Raw genomic sequence first — 18,037 nt, forward strand, 5'->3', positions numbered from 1 at the left:
GACGCTTCATGGTATACAATTAATGAAAAAAGGAAGGGACCAAATACTGACAATAAGATCACACTGACAGAGAGATAGAGAGAGAGAGAGAGAGAGAAAGAGAGAGACAGCTCGAGCACAGGCACTGGATGACTTCAGCTATAGCACAAATGGCCTCATTATTTATTCTCTGTGAGCCTCAGTTCCCAAACCTATAAAATGTGTATAATAAGAGCTACTTGATTGGGCTCCATAAGATAATGTATATGAAGTACTTAGCACAGTACCTGGCACATAATAAACTCTCAAAAGCGCTAATAGTGGGTCAGCTCATTGGCTTATTCGTTCCCTCAAGTATTTATTGAGAGCCCTTGAACTTGCTACTCTCTCTGTTTGGAACTTTGCTTGATAAATCTCTATTCACTCTTCAAAACTCCGTGTAGCTATATTATGATGCCCTGCCCCCTCCAGCATTCTTCAAAATAAAAATACTAAATTTTAACCCCCCAAAATACACATATGCAGGCATTAAAACAATACCTTACCTTTCAGGGGCACCTGGGTGGCTCAGCCGGTTAAGTGACCGACTTCTGCTCAGGTCATGATCTCACGGTTCATGCGTTCGAGCCCTGTGACAGGCTCTGGGATGACCGCTCAGAAACTGGAGACTGCTTATGATCCTGTGTCTCCCTCTCTCTCTTTTTGCCCCTCCCCCACTCGTGCTCTCCCTGTCTTTCAAAAATAAATAAACATAAAAAAAAAAAACCCTTGCTGGGGCCCTGGGTGGCTCCTTCGGTTAAGCGTCCGACTTCGGCTTAGGTCACGATCTAGCGGTTTGTGGGTTCGAGCCCTGCGTCGGGCTCTGTGCTGACAGCTCGGAGCCTGGAGCCTGCTTCGGATTCTGTGTCTCCTTCTCTCTCTGCCCCTCCCCAACTTGTGCTCTGTCTCTCTATGTCTCTCAAAAAATAAATAAATGTAAAAAAAAAAATTTTTTTTAAATACCTTGCATTTCACAAATATACTGTTGATCAAAAGAAGCCAGACAAAAGAATTGAAAGCAGGGACTCAAATAGATAACTCGTACATCAATGTGCGAAGCAGCACTATTCACAATAGCCACAAGGTGGAAACAACACAAATGTCCATTAACAGATTAACGGATGAAGAAAATGTGCTATAAAAAAAAAAAAAAAAATTAAAAAAAAAAAAAAAGAAAATGTGCTATATACATACGATGAAATATTATTCAGCCTGAAAAAGGAATGACATTTTGGTAGAGTCTACAACATGGATGAGCCCTGAAAACATGGTTAAGTGAAATAAGCCGGATACAAAAAAGACAAATATTGTACGATTCCACTTATATGAGATACCTGGAATAGGAAAATTCACAGGAAGTGTAATAGAGGTGGGAAGGAGGCATGGGTATAGGAAATGGATAGTGGTGATGTGTGCATGACATTATGAATGTCCTTAATGCCACTGACTTAGCCACTTAAAATGGTTACAGTGGGGGCGCCTGGCTGGCTCAGGTGGTAAAGCATGTGACTCTTGATCTTGATCGCGGTCATGAGTTTGAGCCTCAGGTTGGGTGTAGAGATTACTTACATAAATAAAACAGGGGCACCTAGGTGGCTCAGTCAGTTGAGCATCCGACTCTTGGTTGCAGCTCAGGTCATGATCCCAGGGTTGTGGGATTGAGCCCCGCATCAGGCTCCATGCTGAGTGTGGAGCCTGCTTAAGATTCTCTCTCCTTCTGCCCCTCTCCCTCACTTGCGCATGCTCTCTCTCTAAAACATAAATCAACCAGTAAGTAAATAAATCAATTATATGGTCAAAACGGTAAATTTATGTGTATTTCACAATAAGACTTGGGGGAAAAAAGCTAGATGGTTTGATTCCATTTACACAAAGTACAAAACCAGAGAAAACTAATCTATGGTGACAGAAGTCAGTGGCTGGAAAAGGACATGAAGAGGGGTTATGGGGTCACTTGCTATGTTTTGATCTGAGTGTGGGTTCCACTGGTATTCAATTGGTGAAAACCACCAGCTCTTCACTTATAAGTTTACCCCTGTCTGCCTTTTTTATACTTCATTCAATAGTTCACCAGAAAACGACAAAAATCCTAACATGTCTTTTGGAAAAAAAAAATTTTTTTTTAAATAATCTCTATGTCCAATGTGGGGCTCAAACTCACACCCCCAACTGAGCCAGCCAGGCACCCCCAAAAGAATTTTATTTTTGAGAGAGAGAGAGAGAGAGAGAGGCGCAGAGTGTGAGCGAGGGAGGGGCAGAGTGAGAGGGAGACAGAATTCGAAGCAGGCTCCAGGCTCTGAGTCGTCAGCGCAGAGCCGGATGAGGGGTTCGAACTCACGGACTGCGAGATCATGACCTGAGCCGAAGTTCGACGCCCAACGGACTGAGCCACCCAGGCGCCCCATGAAAGAATTTTAATTGCAAAAATCCGGATAAGTTCTTGGGAGATGAACCTTTTCCCCCCTGTCTTTTTCTGTGCTCCATTTCTTGCGCCTTAAGCCTGCGCTGAATCTGTGCCTTCTTTGAAATGCTTTCTCGCCTTATTCACCGAGGTCCCACGCTACCTGGGGCCACATTCTTGGAGCAGCCGGCCGGTGACTAAATTGCCTCCTGTCTGTCTCTAGACTAGCCTGAGTTGAACTTTTGGAGGTCAGTCCTCACTGATCCCGCTAACCAGGAACTCAGTGCACAGGACAGAGCAGTATTAAATCCAATCAGCCCGGGAGGCTGGGAACAAGACCGGAAGAACAGGCTGCGACAAGGGAAGCGCCGCTCACGTTCTGCCCAGCTGTGCCAGCCCGCCTCAGTTTTCCAGACGCGAAGCCACGCCCTCCCCCAAGCACCTCCCCCAATCCCATCTGGCCCCGCCCCCCACCCATGGGCTCCTTAGGCCCCTCCCAGTGAGTGTGGCCCCGCCCCGGGAGGGCGACGATCCCGCCAACAGTGACTCCGCCCCTCCTTCCGCTGAGAAACCTGTCCCTTTTATTTAAAGAATACATTTACGTCAGCCCGCCTTACGTAGATTTACGTCATCAGTGCAAAGCGCGGAGGCGGGACTTCCTTCCCTGGTTCAAACAGCTTCCGGGAGAAGCCGGAAGAAACCGGACCCTGGACAGAATCGGGGATAGCCAGCCCCTCCCCCGGCCCCTACGGAAAGGTGAGTCCATGGGCCTTCCTGGCGAAGTCAAAACACTTGGTCTGGCCCTTTCTGGTGAGGATCTCCTTCCCTATCCAGGCACCGTACTGGTCCAATCCCCCTTTAATTTCCCATGACTCCCCGCGTACTCAAGCCCCGCCCCCAGGCCCTCAGCCCCGCCCCGAAGTTTGAGGGGTGTGGATGGTTTGTGACCCCCTCTTCCGACTCTACCCCTTACGGGCTGGGAGAACTGAGCTTGCTGGCCAGGGACCGGGCAGCCTTTCGGCTCAGGTGGGCCCACGGACTTCTCTCCGGCGCCGCGGGAATAGGACCGCCCAACGCGGAGCCTGCGCCTCAGAAAACGCAGGGTCGGGACCCCTCCTCACCGCGCCGTCAGTGTCGCTCACAGGCTGAGGAGAGAGCAGAGGCCTCTGAGGCCGGAGACCTGGGGTCCTGCCTGGCCCCTGCCCCCGAAAGTTCCCTGTGTCTGTGCCAGTCGTTTTCGCTTCTCTTCGCCGCAGTTTCCTTTTCTGTAAATCAGGGTTGGTGACATTAACCTTCTTACCATCAGGGGCTAGTCTGGGGAGCGAGAAGTAACTGCTACCATTTATTTATTGAACCGTTGCCATGTGCCAGACCCTGTGCTAGGTATCTTGCTTCGATGATTTCCCGTCACCGTCAAAACAACCTTATGAGGTAGGTGCTATTTTTAACCCCATTTTACTGATCAGAAAGCTGAGGCTCTGAGAAAGTTGTCCGAGGTTACAGAGCTAGTAAGAGGCAAGAGCAGGATTGTAATTAGTGTTCTGTTTTTGTTTTCACTCCAGGGCCCATGTTCTAAATAAGGATGTGGAAGCTATTCAGATGTTGACATGTCACGCACATATTCTTTGAGCAGTTTCTATGGCATCATGCTAGGCACTAGGGTACAGAGAAAAATACTTGTCATCCAGAAGTCTAGTAGGGAGAGATGGACAAGTAGATGAGTGTAATGAAATGTTATAGGTATCGTGAGAATAGTTTATTAATGATGATCATCCGATCGGATTTGCCCGGGGCAGCTGTGAAAACAGCACACTCTCCAAGGGAAAGAGTAGGTCCTCTAAGGAGCAAAAGAAAGGCTTTCCTGCCTTTCTAAGGAACTACCAAGGGAGAAACTACACGGTACGAGAAGAGAGATACAGGTATGGATTGTGAGAGCTTTTTTGGAATCTCTTCCAAGTCATTTCCACCTAGGTAGTGGTTTTGCAGTCGTGAGCCTACGATGACCCAGAAGGGTGGTGCTTCTGGTGTCCGTCCTCCTTCGCTCCCTAGGGCTCGCCGGAAGTGTTTCAGAGGCGGGAGACACAGTGCCTGCTGCATAATGTCTGCTGATGGGCCCTACACAGTTGTCCCTTTGGGGTGGTCTGTGACTCTGCTTCTGGTGAAAAAATGTTTTTTTGGTTCTTGACACCTGCACCTGAATAGGTGACCACGAACGAGGTAGGGTTCAAATGAGACAATCTGGCAAGAGTGGCCGCACTGTGTTTCCAGAAGGCCCTAGAATGAAATATTTCAGGCTCTTTGGTCTCTCTGAAGCCTCCTTGGAGGCTTCTCGGGGCGGGGGGGGGGGGGGGGGGGGGAGGCATAGTTGCTGGACCAAGTGATAGAAATCCTGGAGAAACTCAGGGCTCAAAGAGGCAAATGTTTTTGCCCGCCTACCAAAAAAGCAACGACGGGTTGCAGCAGCAGCAGCAACAAAGTCATGAGGTTTTCCTGATGATCCATGCTCTCGGGAGGTTGAAATGTGAGAGAGGGAGGGTGTGGATCCCGAAAGCTAGTGTTTCGCATTGGAGACAAAAGGGAAGTCCTTAGCTTTAGGTTGGGGGTCCGGAGGTAGGAAGGTTTGTTCCCCCTTCTACGGGGAGCCGAACTCCCATTTTCTTTCAGGGCTGGCTCAGTTAAACGTAAACAAGCTAGGGACCTGGCTGCAACCCCACATACCCTGCTTATGCTATCCCCCTTTGTTCCTGCAGTGTCGACCCAGTCAGCAGCCAGGCCATGGAGCTCTCTGATGTCACCCTCATTGAGGGTGTGGGTAATGAGGTGACTGTGGTGGCAGGTGTGGTGGTGCTGATTCTAGCCTTGGTCCTAGCTTGGCTCTCTACCTACGTAGCAGACAGCGGTAGCAACCAGCTCCTGGGCACCATTGTGTCAGCTGGCGACACATCCGTCCTCCACCTGGGACACGTGGACCATCTAGTAGCGGGCCAAGGCACCCCAGAGCCCACTGAACTTCCCCATCCATCAGAGGGTAATGACGAGAAGGCTGAAGAGGCTGGCGAAGGTGGGGGAGACCCCACAGGGGAGCCTGGAGCCGGGGGTGGCGTTGAGCCGAGCCTTGAGCATCTGCTTGACATCCAAGGCCTGACCAAAAGACAAGCGGGCCCAGAAAGCAGCAGTCCAGAGGCCCCCCTGAGACCTGAGGATGGCAGCTGCCTCCCCCCCAGCCCTGGCCTCATCAATGTGCGGCTCAAATTCCTCAATGACACCGAGGAGCTGGCTGTGGCCAGGCCGGAGGATACTGTGGGTGCCCTGAAGAGGTGAGTGGCCTGGAGAGCGGGAGGCTTCTCGTAGCCCGTGCCCTCAGCCCTTGGTCACCTGGGAGGAGGCTGGTGTCCACATGGGAGCAGCAGGGATGGGTCAGGTCCATCCAGCCCCCACTAGGGTTGTGGAGGATACTTCTTAGAAACTCACCCTTTGGTTTTTCCCCTCGTTGCCCTGCTCTGTCAGTCCAGGCCTGTTTGCCTTCTCATTCCTCGCCTTCTGTGTTTCCTTCTGCCTCTTTCATCCTTACAGTAAGTACTTCCCTGGACAAGAGAGCCAGATGAAACTGATCTACCAGGGCCGTCTGCTGCAGGACCCAGCCCGCACACTGCGTTCTCTGAACATTACCGACAACTGTGTGATTCACTGCCACCGCTCCCCCCCAGGGTCAGCTGTTCCGGGCCCCTCAGCATCCTTGGCCCCCTCTTCGGCCACTGAACCCCCCAGCCTTGGCGTCAGTGTGGGCAGCCTCATGGTGCCCGTGTTTGTGGTGCTGTTGGGTGTGGTCTGGTACTTCCGTATCAATTACCGCCAGTTCTTCACAGCACCTGCCACCGTCTCCCTGGTGGGGGTCACCGTCTTTTTCAGCTTCCTAGTATTTGGGATGTATGGACGATAAGGATACAGGGCGAAAATGAAAGGCATGGTCTTCCTTCTTTACGGCCTCCCCCCTTTCCTGGCCAGAGCTGGGCCCAAGGGCTTGGGAGGGAGGGGTGGAAAGGATGTGGTGGGTCCTCCTCCTTAGGACATAGGAGGCAGGTACGGGGCCTCCCCTTCACGTCCACGAGGGTACAGACGTCCCCTCTGTGCAAGCACAACTCAGGTAGAAAACGAGGACGTCCTCTTCTTTCACTTTTAGGGTCCAGAAATTCAGAGCTGAGCTGGCGGTCTAGCTCAGTGGGCAGCCGGGGCTCGGAGGATTCCCTCCCAGCTGTGGCCCTAGCTCTTTCCATTGTCTTGCATGTCTGCTCCTCAGTACCCAGGGCTGCCTGCCAGGGCAGCTCAGCATGGCCCCAGCATACTTCTGTAGGGAGCCTGGAGTATTTTTCTGTTTCTTAAGGGAATATCCATCTTTTGAGACTAAAGTCACACAGCAGGAATGAAGGTTGTGTCCGCTTCCCCTGTAGGCACCTAGCCGCCTCTACCTTCTCCCTCCACCCCTGTAGCAGGAATAGGGTGTTCTCTGTGTTCTGGATAGTTTCCAGTGTTCTCCCCTTTTTCAAAGCACTTTGCTTGTATTTTTTTTTTTTTTTTTAATAGTCCTTTATAGAGCTCAGTCAGGAAGGGGAGTGCGGCACAAAGCCAAGCCCCCAGCATTGGGAGAGGCCAAGCCACAGCTGCTGCTACCCTAGGCCTAAGGCTGTAAGCAAGAGACAGCTCTGGCCCTCAGCCAGTGTCCTACCCTGCCCAGCTCCAAGGACGAGCTCTGGGTATGGAGCCCTGGGCCCCAGGCCCTTGCCTCTGGGGCTCATGGATGGAGGGTCAGTGTCTGTGACTAAATAAAGTTCCGTTTTGTGGCTGTGGAGCCTCCTTCTGTGACCTTAAGAGAATGGCTTTGCTCTGTCCCCATCAACATGGTAATGAGGGTGGATAGGCTGGGCTACCAATGGGAAATGCAGTTTATTTACACCAGCAGCCATGGGGGCGGGGGGAAATACACAGCGTTTACAAAGTTAGCTACCTGTACAGGATGGATTACATATGCAAAAATAAAAATCTCAAGACCACAGGACAGCGTGAGCCCCACCCCCCTCCCCCAATGACCCCAGCATGCGGTAATGCCAGGCGGGTGGCCCCTGGGCATGCGGGGGGGAGTGATGCATGGAAGGAAAAGCCACCGGCCATGGAAATTAGTACAGAACCCCCCCCACACACACTCAGACACATGATAGGATACAGGGTGGACGACACCTAGCCGGGGTGGGAAGGATGGGAATTGAAACCCACACAGCCTGCTGTTAGAGGGGAGTGGGGAGCTCCTAGCCCCTGTTCAACTACATGGTAGGGGGGGCACACTCTCCCCGGAAGGAAAAGGGTTTGCTCCCTCAGGGTCCCTGCTGGACCAAGCCCATCTCTTACCCAGCTTGGGCAGGGGGCTCTGCCCTGAGGGCGGGCCAAGGAACAATGGGGAAGTGGATGTGGACAAACCAGTTCCCAAACTACTTCCCACTTCTCCCTCCTCCAACCAGAAGGGGGAAAGGGAGAGGCCAGAGGGGAAAGGGTATGGTAGGGCCTGAGCTGCAGCTGCCTCTCAGAAGGGAGAATGGCCTGTGGCCTTCCTCCCTTCACCTTCAACCCACTCCCAAGACTTCATTTGGAAGCAGGCTGGAGGCTGGCTGAAATCCTCCTTCCCCTCTGGCTTCCCCTTAGAGGGAGAAGGCTACAGAGGGTCAAGAACAGAGGAGCCCAGGCCCTAGGATTTATTCTAACTCCTGCCAAAATTTGTTTGGCTTTTTAAAAAATAATCACAATTCGTGGGTTAAAAACCAATTTGTAACCAGGCGTCAGCCACAATCAGAACCACCCGGGGGGGGGGGGGGGGGGGATTGGGGTTCCAGACAGGGTACTGCAGCCCTAGCTCTTGTTGTTCCCTTAACCCTCTAGGGTCCCTAACCCAAATCAGTCCAACCAGTCCTGGGTACTAGCTACCCAAATGTGGGATGGCTCCTCCTGGGAAGAGGGCAGGGGACACATCCAGCAAATGCCAGAGAACACAGCTCAGGGTCAACTCCGTGCCGTGTCATCAGTCAGCTCTGCTCCCAGCCCAGACTGCAGTCCTCCAGCTCGGCTCCTGGGAGTGATGGCGCCCACATGGAGGCGGGATGGTGTAGCTCTTCAGGATGTAGACCAGGCAGGTGGCCGCGCTGGCAGGGTAGTCCCACCGGAGGGCATGACACCCCTTCCCCCTCCACTGACGACCCAGAGCACGGAGACTAGCCTCTTCCCACCCCACTCCTAGCAGGGGGGGGAGAGGTAAAAGGTCAGGATTTTCCTCAGAGCCCCAAACCACAAGTACAGAATAAATAACTTAAAAGCGGCTAAGGAAGGGGGAACAGGGCAGGCTTCGGAGGCAGGAGCATTGAGAGAGGAACTGAAGCTGGTCAAGGTGAAAGAGGGGGTAGCAAGCAGCAGTCGGGAACTTGGGCTGCCCTGCTAGGGCAGTGGGGCAGGGGAGGCAGGAGGAACATGGGGCCACCCCAGGAGGGTGAGGCTGGGCCCCTTCCTGGGGCAGGGAATGAGGTAAGAAAACATTTCAAATAAAGCAGCACCGTTCCCTCTCACCTTGGGGCCCCACTCCTCACCAGCCCTGGGTCAGGGAGGAAAGGTAGGGGGGAGTCATTTTGATACACAGCTCCCTCTTCCTACCCTCCCCTTGCCCGTTCCGTGAAGCTGTAGAGGCTGGAGGCCCTTTCCTGGCACCCAACAACAAAAGGACAGCTCCTGCTGCCAAGGAGGCCCATGGGGACTGAGGGGAAAGGGCTGCCCCTGTGAGGGGCAGGGAAGGCGGTGGCAGTTCTGGACACCCACCTCAGCAGACAGCTTGCTGTGCCTGCCTACCCCTGGGATTGGGGGCATTTGATAGGATTCTGCACACAGACAGGACACGCCCAGCCCTGCCCCTCAGCTCCAAGCACCGGACCCATTCACATTGCTGAGGGCAGCTGGGGGAGGCCCCCTCCAGGCTCAGCTTCCAGCCCACAGCCTCCCGGGTAGCCGCGATGCTCCTCGGCAGGGCTGAGTCCAGTTCCTGGGGTGGGGGGCAGGCAGTGCCCTGGCACAGTGCCCAGGTCAGGCCCCTGGCCTAGCTGGACATCCAGTAACTCACAGAATAAATAGGAAAACCGCCTCCCCACCAAACTTATGTCCAAGGCATAATATGTCCAGGTCTGAGTCCTGCATGCCAAGGGGTCGTGCTCCATCGCAGAGGACCCTGACACCCCCCAGGGGCGCATAACTGGATCCTCTGCTTGCCTGGCCCACCAAGCTTCCCAAGCCCAAACCCCCAGCAGCCGTCCATTTGCCAGGCTTCGCCACCTGGGTGGGGGTTGGGAGAGAGGGCTCTGCTCAGCCAAAGGCTATCCCTTGCACCCAAGTCAGTTGATGTCATCGTAGATGCTGGGCGTTGGGGGTGCCGGTGGCTTTGGCTTCTTCTTCTTGTTGGAGCCTAGGCTGGAGGCAGTCCCTACCAGGCTCAGATGGGATTTCTTTTTCTTGGTTTTCCGTGACTCTGAGCTGTTGGTACCTGAAAAGAAAGAGGCACGCGGGATGAGGGCTGGGCTGTGTCAGGAGAACGCAGGTGTCCCCACATCCTCGGCTTCGGGCAGAGAGACCAGGGGGCCCAGATGTATCACCTACCTAGACCCCATCCCTGATTCTCACTCGTCTTGGAGGAGCCCGAATCAGAGGGTGAGAGATCAGAGGAGCCGTCCCACTGAAGCCGGCTGATCAGGGCCTGGCTGTCAGTCATGTCAAAGCTGTCGTTATCCAGGGAACTCTCGACCTCTGGAAGGACGCTGGGAAGAGAAGGGGCCAAAGAAGGGCTTGAGGGATACCAATCATGATCTTAATCTTTCACAACCCACCACCCTTCTCGGGGGGTCACTTACGCTGAGGGTCCGAGGAAGTAAATCCGCACGGCTCGCCGCTGCTCATCTGTGTGCTGGGGGCAGCGCAGGGACCTGGCAAGGACAGAATTAATCAGACCCTCCTGACAAGGCAGGAAGAAGGGTAGGAGGAACTCAGGTGAAGCCCCTTCCCTCAACAGAGGAGGGACAAACAGACAGACAGGGGAGGGATACACAGGGTGCCCCCAGATCGTGGCCTAAGGCCTGACCATTAGAGGAGGGAGGGGAGGAGTGGGGGCCCCATTGCTGAAGTCCAAGGGTACTCCCACCCCATGCCCAGGATGCGTGTGCAGGAGGCCCCTGGGCGCCTTTTCTAGGTTCTGAGCTCACCTTGTGCACATCTTCTTGGTGTGTTCAGAGATCACCCCACATTGCTGGAAGAGGAACAGAAGCTGAAAGGAGGGGCGGAGGGGAGCCCACTCCAGACACTAGATATTCTCTTCTGTACAAACTCTAGATTGCACGAGCAGAAACGGCCCCGGGGTGTCCAGAACAGACAGTCCCAGACCACCACTGGCCAGGAGACCTAATTCCAGAGAGAGTGAGCTATATGGCCCTGCCTGCTGTCACCAGCCTCCTCCAGGGACGTGACCACCGCCTGTGGCTCCAGCCCACTCCCAAGGGCCTTCCCTTCCCTGGTCTCTCACCGTGGTGAGCAGGCTACGCAGCTCCTCCGGCCCCAGGGTCTCGTAGCTGATCCCAGTTGAGTTGTTATACTGGGCGAGAACCAAAGGCACAGGTCAGAGAAGGGGCAGCCCAAGAGGGAGGGGGGAGGGGAGGACAGGGAACCCATCCCTCTCATCCTTTTCTACATGGGACTGCCCAGCAGTTCTCCAGTGATTCTTTCCACCCCACCTGCTCATCGGGGAGGGGCTGGGACCCAGCGAGAACGTCAACATGCCAAGACCTAAATACCCCATCTAGTGCTTGGGGCCATCAGCATCCTGACCCCACCTGCCCAAATCCCACCCAACTCCCAACAAGAAAAACGGGAGAGAACCTAAGAGGGGCAGCACCTACTCACCTTAAAAGGATCCGAATTGCTAAGTTCCCCTGAAGAAGAAAAAAGAAGGGGAAGGGTGTTTGATGCAGAGGTACAGACAGAGAACCCTGAAAATAACCAGAGAGGAAGTGGGGGTGACAGAAGGATCACAGGCCCTCCCTCGATACCCCTGTCCCCTAAGCTCCCCACCTCCACCCTCCGGCAATGAGTCCCAGAAGACACAGCTAGAATCGCTCCCATTGTTCAAGACCCACTTACCATTTTTGTGTTTTAAAGACTTGGATCTTCGAGGGGAATTGGGGTTCTGGAATGGGAGATACCATAGCTTTGGGGAAAGGGTAACGATAAGGGGGAGCCGAGAACCCAGGGAAGGAAAAAAGATTTGACAAAGAAACATCCTCAAATTCCTACTCTTCCTCCCCAGTAAGAGGCCCATCTACCCATATTCCCTCCTCCCCCATTCCCCCAGGGCCTCCGCTGCCCTCCTGCCCACCACAGACACCCTCATCCCGAAACCCAGAGAGGCACCCGATGACCTCAGACTTGAGTCAAGAGACCCGAGGACTCCCTGCCCAAAAGGGAGGGTGTCTGTCCTTCGCCCCAATTTCCCTCATGCTTGCCCCCGCTCTCACCTTGTCTGATTTCCTCTTCTTGGCTGTGTAGGACAAAAGGACAAAGCACAGGGTCACTTTAAGTTCTCAATTTAAGGACCTCTACGGAAAAGGACAAAGCTGCATTCTCTCCTCCTCATTCAAGATAACTTGTGACCCAACTCCCAATTGCCACCTCACCCCAATGCCCCCCAAGTTCCCCCAGATCCCCAAACACCTTTCTTCTCTGAGCCGTACGACCAGTCGTTGTCATTGATGTCGTCATTATCCTCTTGGTCACTCTCCGACTTGTTCATATTGTTGCTGTTGGCAATCCTGCCGACGGGAGGGGAGAGAACGGGTCAAGGCGGCCACCTCTCTGCCCCCAACTTCACGGGTACAGTGCAGCGTCGGAGGCCAAGCACGAGCCACCCTCTGTGCCCTACCAACGCCCCCGAGGGACTACACCACGGCACAGGGTACGGAAGACGCGCAGCTCTGGTTCCGGCAGCGGGAGAAGCCCTCACCGGCGGTTGGCGATCCGGCTGCTGTTCCGGCCCATTCCCAGGCACTTCTCCAGATGTGGAGCAAAGCGGGAGGCGGCAATGCTGCGGCTGCAATTGGGGCAAACACACTCCTTGCTCTTCCACTGGTTGAAAACCTGTCCAAAGATGTCCAACCCCGGCTGGTCCACGATCTCTGGGGACAGGAGAGGCGTGGCGATCAGGGTGGGCAGGGGACCCTCACCTCGTGTTCCCGCCCATGGCCCCGTGGCCTCGTGAAACCCCCCCGCCTAAGCTCACAGGAGCTCCAGGCACTACTTCTGGCGCAGTTTCCAGAGAAGGGACCTCCGAGCGCCCCCGGGGCTGGGCTGGACTGCTCTCCTTCAACCCTGAAGCTCACCAAAATCCTTCATGCTATCAGGGTCCGTGTCGTCCAGGAAGAAGTAGCCACACTTGACAGCCCGGTGTACCTCAAAGCAGAATCCCAAACAAGAATCCTCGACCAGGTCCGCGTATATCTCCTGAGCGATGGCCTGGGCCCAGGGGAGAACATCCGCGGTCAGGAGCGTCACAGCCCCCTGGACTGAGAGCAACTCTCTCTCACCAACCAAGTCTGCCAATTCGCCCTGGCCAAAAATAATGCTTTCTTTGCCATTTTCCCCATCTTGACTTCGCGTCCTTTCTTCTTCCGGAGCCTTGGACCTTTTCAGCTGGCTATTCCCTTTAAGGAACCAGGCTGACTACCCAAATTCCTCTTTGGTGTGAATGCCAGATATAGCGACGTAGAGACATCAAGAGAAAGAACTAGAGGCACACGTGGGGGAGCCCTCACCTCTAGTTTGCTGTTATCCAGGCCAGACAAAGACATTTCCTCCATTTTCATTTGTAAACTCTTGTGGAGACGGCGCTCTGACTGCTCATAGCACAGCGGGCGGCAACACGGCTGCACACACGGGGGTGGGGGGTGCTGGTGTGAGTCCAAGGCACCTGTGAAGACTGCCACCTCCCCTCTGCACCTCACTGCCCAGAGCTTAATCCTGGCATCAAGATATACCCCTCCCCAAGGCCTAGGCTCACTAAGTCTGGATGGTCCTGCAGGGCCCGAAACCCAAAGGCGGCCTAGTCTTTCCCAGGACTGAACTCAGGCCCTGGACTCGGCTGCCAGTCAGTGTCTGGGTCTATAGGAGGCAGCAGCTCAACCCAGGTCCCCCAAACTCAAACCCCTCTTCGATACCCATGGTGCAATGCAGCAGGGGGAGGAGAAGGAACTCTAAGGCCTCAAAGCAAACCCACAGGGTGTGGCAAAGAACTGCACAGACTCCTAAATACCCCCCCCCCTTCCCTAGGCTCTCCTCAGAGTCACCTCCGCTTTCAGCCAGGATGTCCACTTGGGGGGGTACTGCTACCAGAAGTAGGAACGGCCCTAGAACCCTACAACCTTCACCCCACTCTGTCTTCCCTTGAAATAAGCCTGTGACCACGGAAGGGGAGCAGAGCCCACAGAAACCTAGAGCCGAAGGAGCATTTCTAGCCCCCATGAGCAAGAAGAGGGGGTAGAGCCCGGTTGGGATGGCATGCCAGGAGTGGGCACTCCCCTTACCTGCTCTTCTTTTAGATAACCACCCTCCCTCCCTCAGGACCAGCCCGGAAGTCTCTCCAAGAGCCCCAAAGTCCAGGAATCCCCACCAAAGGATTCAGAAACAGCGCCCACAGTCCGGGGCCCCTCTGAACGGTGGGTACGAGTTTAAGGAGCTGCCGGCCTAGAGTGGGGTGGGGACTGACAAATGAGCCAGGGGCACTGGGGAGGGTAGGAGGCCGGGCCTCGGCTCTTCCCCCGTCCCTGCGGCACTGCTGCTGCATCATACCGACTGGGGGGAGGAGAGCCGAGCCGCCCGAGGCCGGCGCCGGTCCGGGACAGACCGACCCCTAGAGAGTGGGCAGAGTGGGACGCGTCCCGGCCCCTCTCCTTCCCCGCCCGCCGACAGCCCCAGCCGGCCGGGGAGAGGAGTCCGGGAGGGTGTCTCTATTGTCCCGGGGGCTGGGGCCTGGCTCCCTAACAAAGGCCCCGCGCCCCCTCCCCGGCCGGCCCTGCCCCGCCCAGGGGGGACCCAGACAGGGGGAGAGCTGGGGGCCCCGGCCGGGCCGGGAAGCCGGGGGAAGCCGGGCGTTTCCGCGTCGGCCCGGGGGGAGGGGAAGGGGCGCTGACCCAGACCTGGGGGGAGGGGGCCCAAGCCCCGCCTCGGGCCCCGCCCCCCGCCCCCCGCAGGCCCCTCCCCCGTCCCCGTCTCCGTCCCGTACTCACCCCGCCCGGGGGGCCGCGCCGGGGCCCGGCGGCCTCTCAGGGCCGCGTCCTCCGGCGGCGGCGGCGGCGGCGGCTGCTCCGGAGCCCCATGTCCGTCGGTCCGTCCTCGCCTCTCCCCGGGGCCCAGGGCCCGGGGCCGGGGGGTCGGGCCGCCCCCCCGCCTCGCCGCCTCACCGGGCGGCCATGGCCCCTTCCCCTCCCTTCTCGTCCCGTCGCCGCCTCCTCCTCCTCACCTCACCCCGCCCGCGCGCAGTCCGCGCGCCGTCCGCGCGCCCCTCCCCCCGCCCCCCACTCCAGCCCGCCTCTCCCGGGCGGGGGGTGCGGCGCGAGCCCGGAGCGCGCGCGCGTGCCGCGACCGGAGGATGGATGGATGGGGCGAGCGAGAACGCGAGCGTGCGCGCGCGCGCCCCTCTCCCCCTCCCTCCGCGCGGGCGCGAGGCCAAGCGCGAGCGCGCTCCAACCTCCTCCTCTTCCTCCTCCCGCCCCTCTTCAACACCCCGCCCCCGCCCTCCCTTCCTCTTCCTTCTTTCGCTTTCGCGCGCCCAGCGACTGCTCGCGCCTGCTAGAAGGGCCCGAGCGCGTGCATCTGCCCCGCGGCCGCAGCTCGGCAGCATTTGCTCCAGGGGGCGGGGACCGGGCGGGGAGGAGGGGCGCCACGCCGCCGTCCAAAGTACCGGCGGACGGGGACGGGGGCGGGGAGATGGGCGGGGCCTTCTGGAGCCACCTCGGCCAATCGCCGTCTCGCCTCGGTCCGGTCGGCCCAATAGGATGGCGGTGGGTGGAGCGACGTTCAAGGTGAGGTGCGCGGTGCGCTGGGGGCGGAGACGTTGTGCCGTCCCGGCCGGCTCCGGGGCGGGGGCAGCGGGTGGCGTCGAAAGAGAGCGCCGGCTCCCAGCCGAGCCTGGGACGCCTTCCGGCCCAGGCTCCCCCGCCCTTCCCTCGGGGCTCCCGGCTCTTCCCCCCCCCCCCCCCCCCCCGCCCCGTGTAGTCCCCCGGCGCCCCCACTCCGGCATTTACCCCGAAGCGTGCAGCCACTTCCCTGAAGAGGCCGGAGTTGAAGTGGGGCTCTGTTAGCACCTCAGGGCAGAAAACCTATGGAGCCAAAGGGGCTCGTCTGAGCCTCCGTTCCCCTGTTTCTGGGCGGGTCTCAGCCCACTCCAGGCCTGCGAGCCAACGAATGCCCGAGATGAGGGTCCTCCACTGAGAGCGGAGGCCGAGCTGTGCCCTTCTGAGCCGAGCGCCCTCCCCGCCCTCAGCCTAATTTAGATCCCACACCTGCTCGCTTTTCCTGCTTCCGGAAACCACGCTGGACCCCCACCTCTCAGCCAGCCTGCCCGGCACTAGCCAGACCCTTCCTCCGACCCAGTGCTACTCCCCTGGGTGTGCCCGTATCCGCGGGCTCTCACGGTCCCCCATTACCTTCTGGAGGAAAGGACCTTTCCTAGCCGCACCGATACCCAGACTAGCGCTTCAATCTGGGTTATTCTCTAGGTCTGGAGTTTTGGAGCGGGTGTCTGACAGCTCTCTCCCCCCTAGAAGATGAGATTAAACGAGGAAAGTCTTCATATACTTGGTTGGGACCATCACTGGCTGTTTAGTCTTCAGCAAACATTTTTTGCGACAATAATCCTAAGTGTTTCAGACCAGGAGTCAGATTAGAATTTAAATCTGTGGACTTGAAAAATGAACTTGGCCAAATGAGCTCTCTGTTGCCTCAGTTTCCTCTGTTGTCACTGGGTATAATGATAGTACCTATCTCATTAGGTCGTTGTGAGGACTGACAAGTCAGTGCATGTGAAACTCTTAGCTCAGTGTAAGTGCTTTATAAATCTTACCTGTTATTCTTACGTGCCCTGTAAGAATTCTTACAGTGCGCTGTGCTGGGATGCAAAGATGAAATAAGACAGTTGTGCTTCCTCAAGAAGTTCACAGTTTGTCAGATAAAACTGTAGGAAAATAATTGCCAAACACTATGATAAAAACAGAGATGCACAGGGGATGGGGTGGCCAGAAAGATAGATAAAATGATGTAAGAGAGTTGGTCAGTAAAGGCTTTTTGTAGTGGGAGATTAGGAGGGCACTAGACATCCTAAACAGGAAGCTTCAGGAATATGGCTCAGTTTGGGTACTGGCTGGAACACAGGAATGAGTGGGGAAGCAGCAGGAGGTGAGCAGGTCAGACCATAGAGGACTAAAGGTGTGTTGAGCAATATGGACTTAAACCCTATAGGCCACGAAGAGTCCTCAAGGGGAAGGACTCATTTGACCAGATTTTAATTTTTTTCAATGTTTATTTATTTTTGAAAGGAGAGAGAGAGAGCACAAGCAGGGGAGAGACAGACAGCAAGGGAGACAGAGGATCCAAAGTGGGCTCTGTGCTGACAGCAGAGAGCCTGGTGCGGGGCTCGAACCCACAAACTGCGAGATCATGACCTGAGCTGAAGCCAGGAATCGGATGCTTAACCAACTACGCCACCCAGGTGCCCGTGACCAGATTTGAATTTTAAGTAGAATCACTCTGGCATGTGGATAATTATCAATTGGGGTATATGGGGTAAAGGACAAAGAGGCCCTGAAAACATCTTTAAGCTCTGAGGAGGAGATGCGAGGATATAAGGAGAATGACAAGTTCGACTTGGTTTATGTTGTAGGTGCTGTGGGATGAGCTGGTGGAGACTCTGAAGGTCGTTGAACTTGCAAAAGAATGAGGCCAAGTCTTCAGGAAGCTCCCAAGTGTGAATCAGGAATTCTCCACACCAGTGATGCTGATCGGCTTCCTAGTCTCTAAATATGCCCAGCGTATCTGCCCTGAGGAACTTACACATGCCCAAGAAGCCTTCCTGTCTCCTCTCTGTTTACCTAAATACTTCCTCACTTTCCCACCCGTGGCCATCCTCACACCAACTCCTTTACAACTGGATGGTTCTGTTCATCCAGGCCCTGGCCTGGGCTGCTCTGTGGCGGTGACCTCTTTGGGAACATGCCTGGCCTCCCCAGGTAGCATCAAGCAGTCCGCAAATACTGAGGACTGTGCTGGTCTGGGCTGTGGGTGAGGCCGTGGCGTTAGGGCAGCGAGCCAGAGAAACCCACAGACTTTGTCCTAGTAGAGTCTACACCCCAGCAAAGCCTGATGTGGGTGAAACAAGACTGTGAAGGCATCGGGCTGCTGAAGAAACAAATGGCATGGGCGCTTGGGTGGCTCAGTTGGTTAAGCATCTGACTCTGGCTCAGGTCATGATCTCACAATTCATGAGTTGGAGCCCCGCATTGGGTT

The 18,037-nt window shown here is 55.9% G+C and overlaps 2 protein-coding genes across 10 annotated transcripts; one reads left to right on the plus strand and one right to left on the minus strand.

Annotated features, from left to right (window-relative positions):
* Positions 1-3,097: 3,097 nt before the first annotated feature.
* TMUB2 (transmembrane and ubiquitin like domain containing 2) lies at positions 3,098-7,259 on the plus strand. 4 transcript variants are annotated; one of them, XM_042915255.1, is made up of 4 exons: positions 3,098-3,175; positions 3,726-3,850; positions 5,170-5,736; positions 5,993-7,259. In XM_042915255.1, exons 2-4 carry the CDS (start codon positions 3,816-3,818, stop codon positions 6,357-6,359), a joined length of 969 nt encoding a protein of 322 aa, XP_042771189.1. In that variant the 5' UTR covers positions 3,098-3,175; positions 3,726-3,815; the 3' UTR covers positions 6,360-7,259. The 4 variants fall into 4 exon arrangements, with proteins under 4 accessions (XP_042771189.1, XP_042771190.1, XP_042771188.1 ...); XM_042915256.1 differs by lacking the exon at positions 3,098-3,175 and adding an exon at positions 4,469-4,636 and having other exon boundaries at positions 3,196-3,850; XM_042915254.1 differs by lacking the exon at positions 3,098-3,175 and having other exon boundaries at positions 3,196-3,850.
* An 82-nt stretch (positions 7,260-7,341) lies between these two features.
* On the minus strand, positions 7,342-14,951 carry ATXN7L3 (ataxin 7 like 3). Of its 6 annotated transcripts, none has more exons than XM_042915249.1 (13): positions 14,764-14,951; positions 13,294-13,404; positions 12,862-12,994; positions 12,486-12,657; positions 12,197-12,294; positions 12,001-12,023; positions 11,627-11,693; positions 11,390-11,475; positions 11,013-11,081; positions 10,696-10,739; positions 10,348-10,419; positions 10,097-10,254; positions 7,342-9,983 (listed from the first exon to the last, which is right to left on the minus strand). In XM_042915249.1, the coding sequence occupies exons 2-13, from the start codon at positions 13,342-13,344 to the stop codon at positions 9,835-9,837; spliced, it is 1,122 nt and encodes a 373-aa protein (XP_042771183.1). In that variant the 5' UTR covers positions 13,345-13,404; positions 14,764-14,951; the 3' UTR covers positions 7,342-9,834. The 6 variants fall into 6 exon arrangements, with proteins under 6 accessions (XP_042771183.1, XP_042771184.1, XP_042771182.1 ...); XM_042915250.1 differs by lacking the exon at positions 14,764-14,951 and adding an exon at positions 13,825-14,465; XM_042915248.1 differs by lacking the exon at positions 14,764-14,951 and having other exon boundaries at positions 13,294-14,465.
* Positions 14,952-18,037: the final 3,086 nt, after the last annotated feature.

The sequence above is a fragment of the Panthera leo genome, chromosome E1, assembly GCF_018350215.1.
Source record: "Panthera leo isolate Ple1 chromosome E1, P.leo_Ple1_pat1.1, whole genome shotgun sequence".
NCBI lineage: Eukaryota > Metazoa > Chordata > Mammalia > Carnivora > Felidae > Panthera > Panthera leo.

Coding starts and splice junctions, on each gene's coding strand:
- ATXN7L3 (XM_042915249.1), bottom strand. CDS start 13,344: ATGAAAATGGAGGAAATGTCTTTGTCTGGCCTGGATAACAGCAAACTA. Junction 11,476..11,626: donor GTCTTTAAAACACAAAAATG/GTAAGTGGGTCT, acceptor GGTTATTTTCAG/GGTTCTCTGTCTGTACCTCT. Junction 10,420..10,695: donor ACCAAGAAGATGTGCACAAG/GTGAGCTCAGAA, acceptor TGTCCTTGCCAG/GTCCCTGCGCTGCCCCCAGC.
- TMUB2 (XM_042915255.1), top strand. CDS start 3,816: ATGATTTCCCGTCACCGTCAAAACAACCTTATGAG. Junction 3,851..5,169: donor CGTCAAAACAACCTTATGAG/GTAGGTGCTATT, acceptor TTGTTCCTGCAG/TGTCGACCCAGTCAGCAGCC. Junction 5,737..5,992: donor ACTGTGGGTGCCCTGAAGAG/GTGAGTGGCCTG, acceptor TCATCCTTACAG/TAAGTACTTCCCTGGACAAG.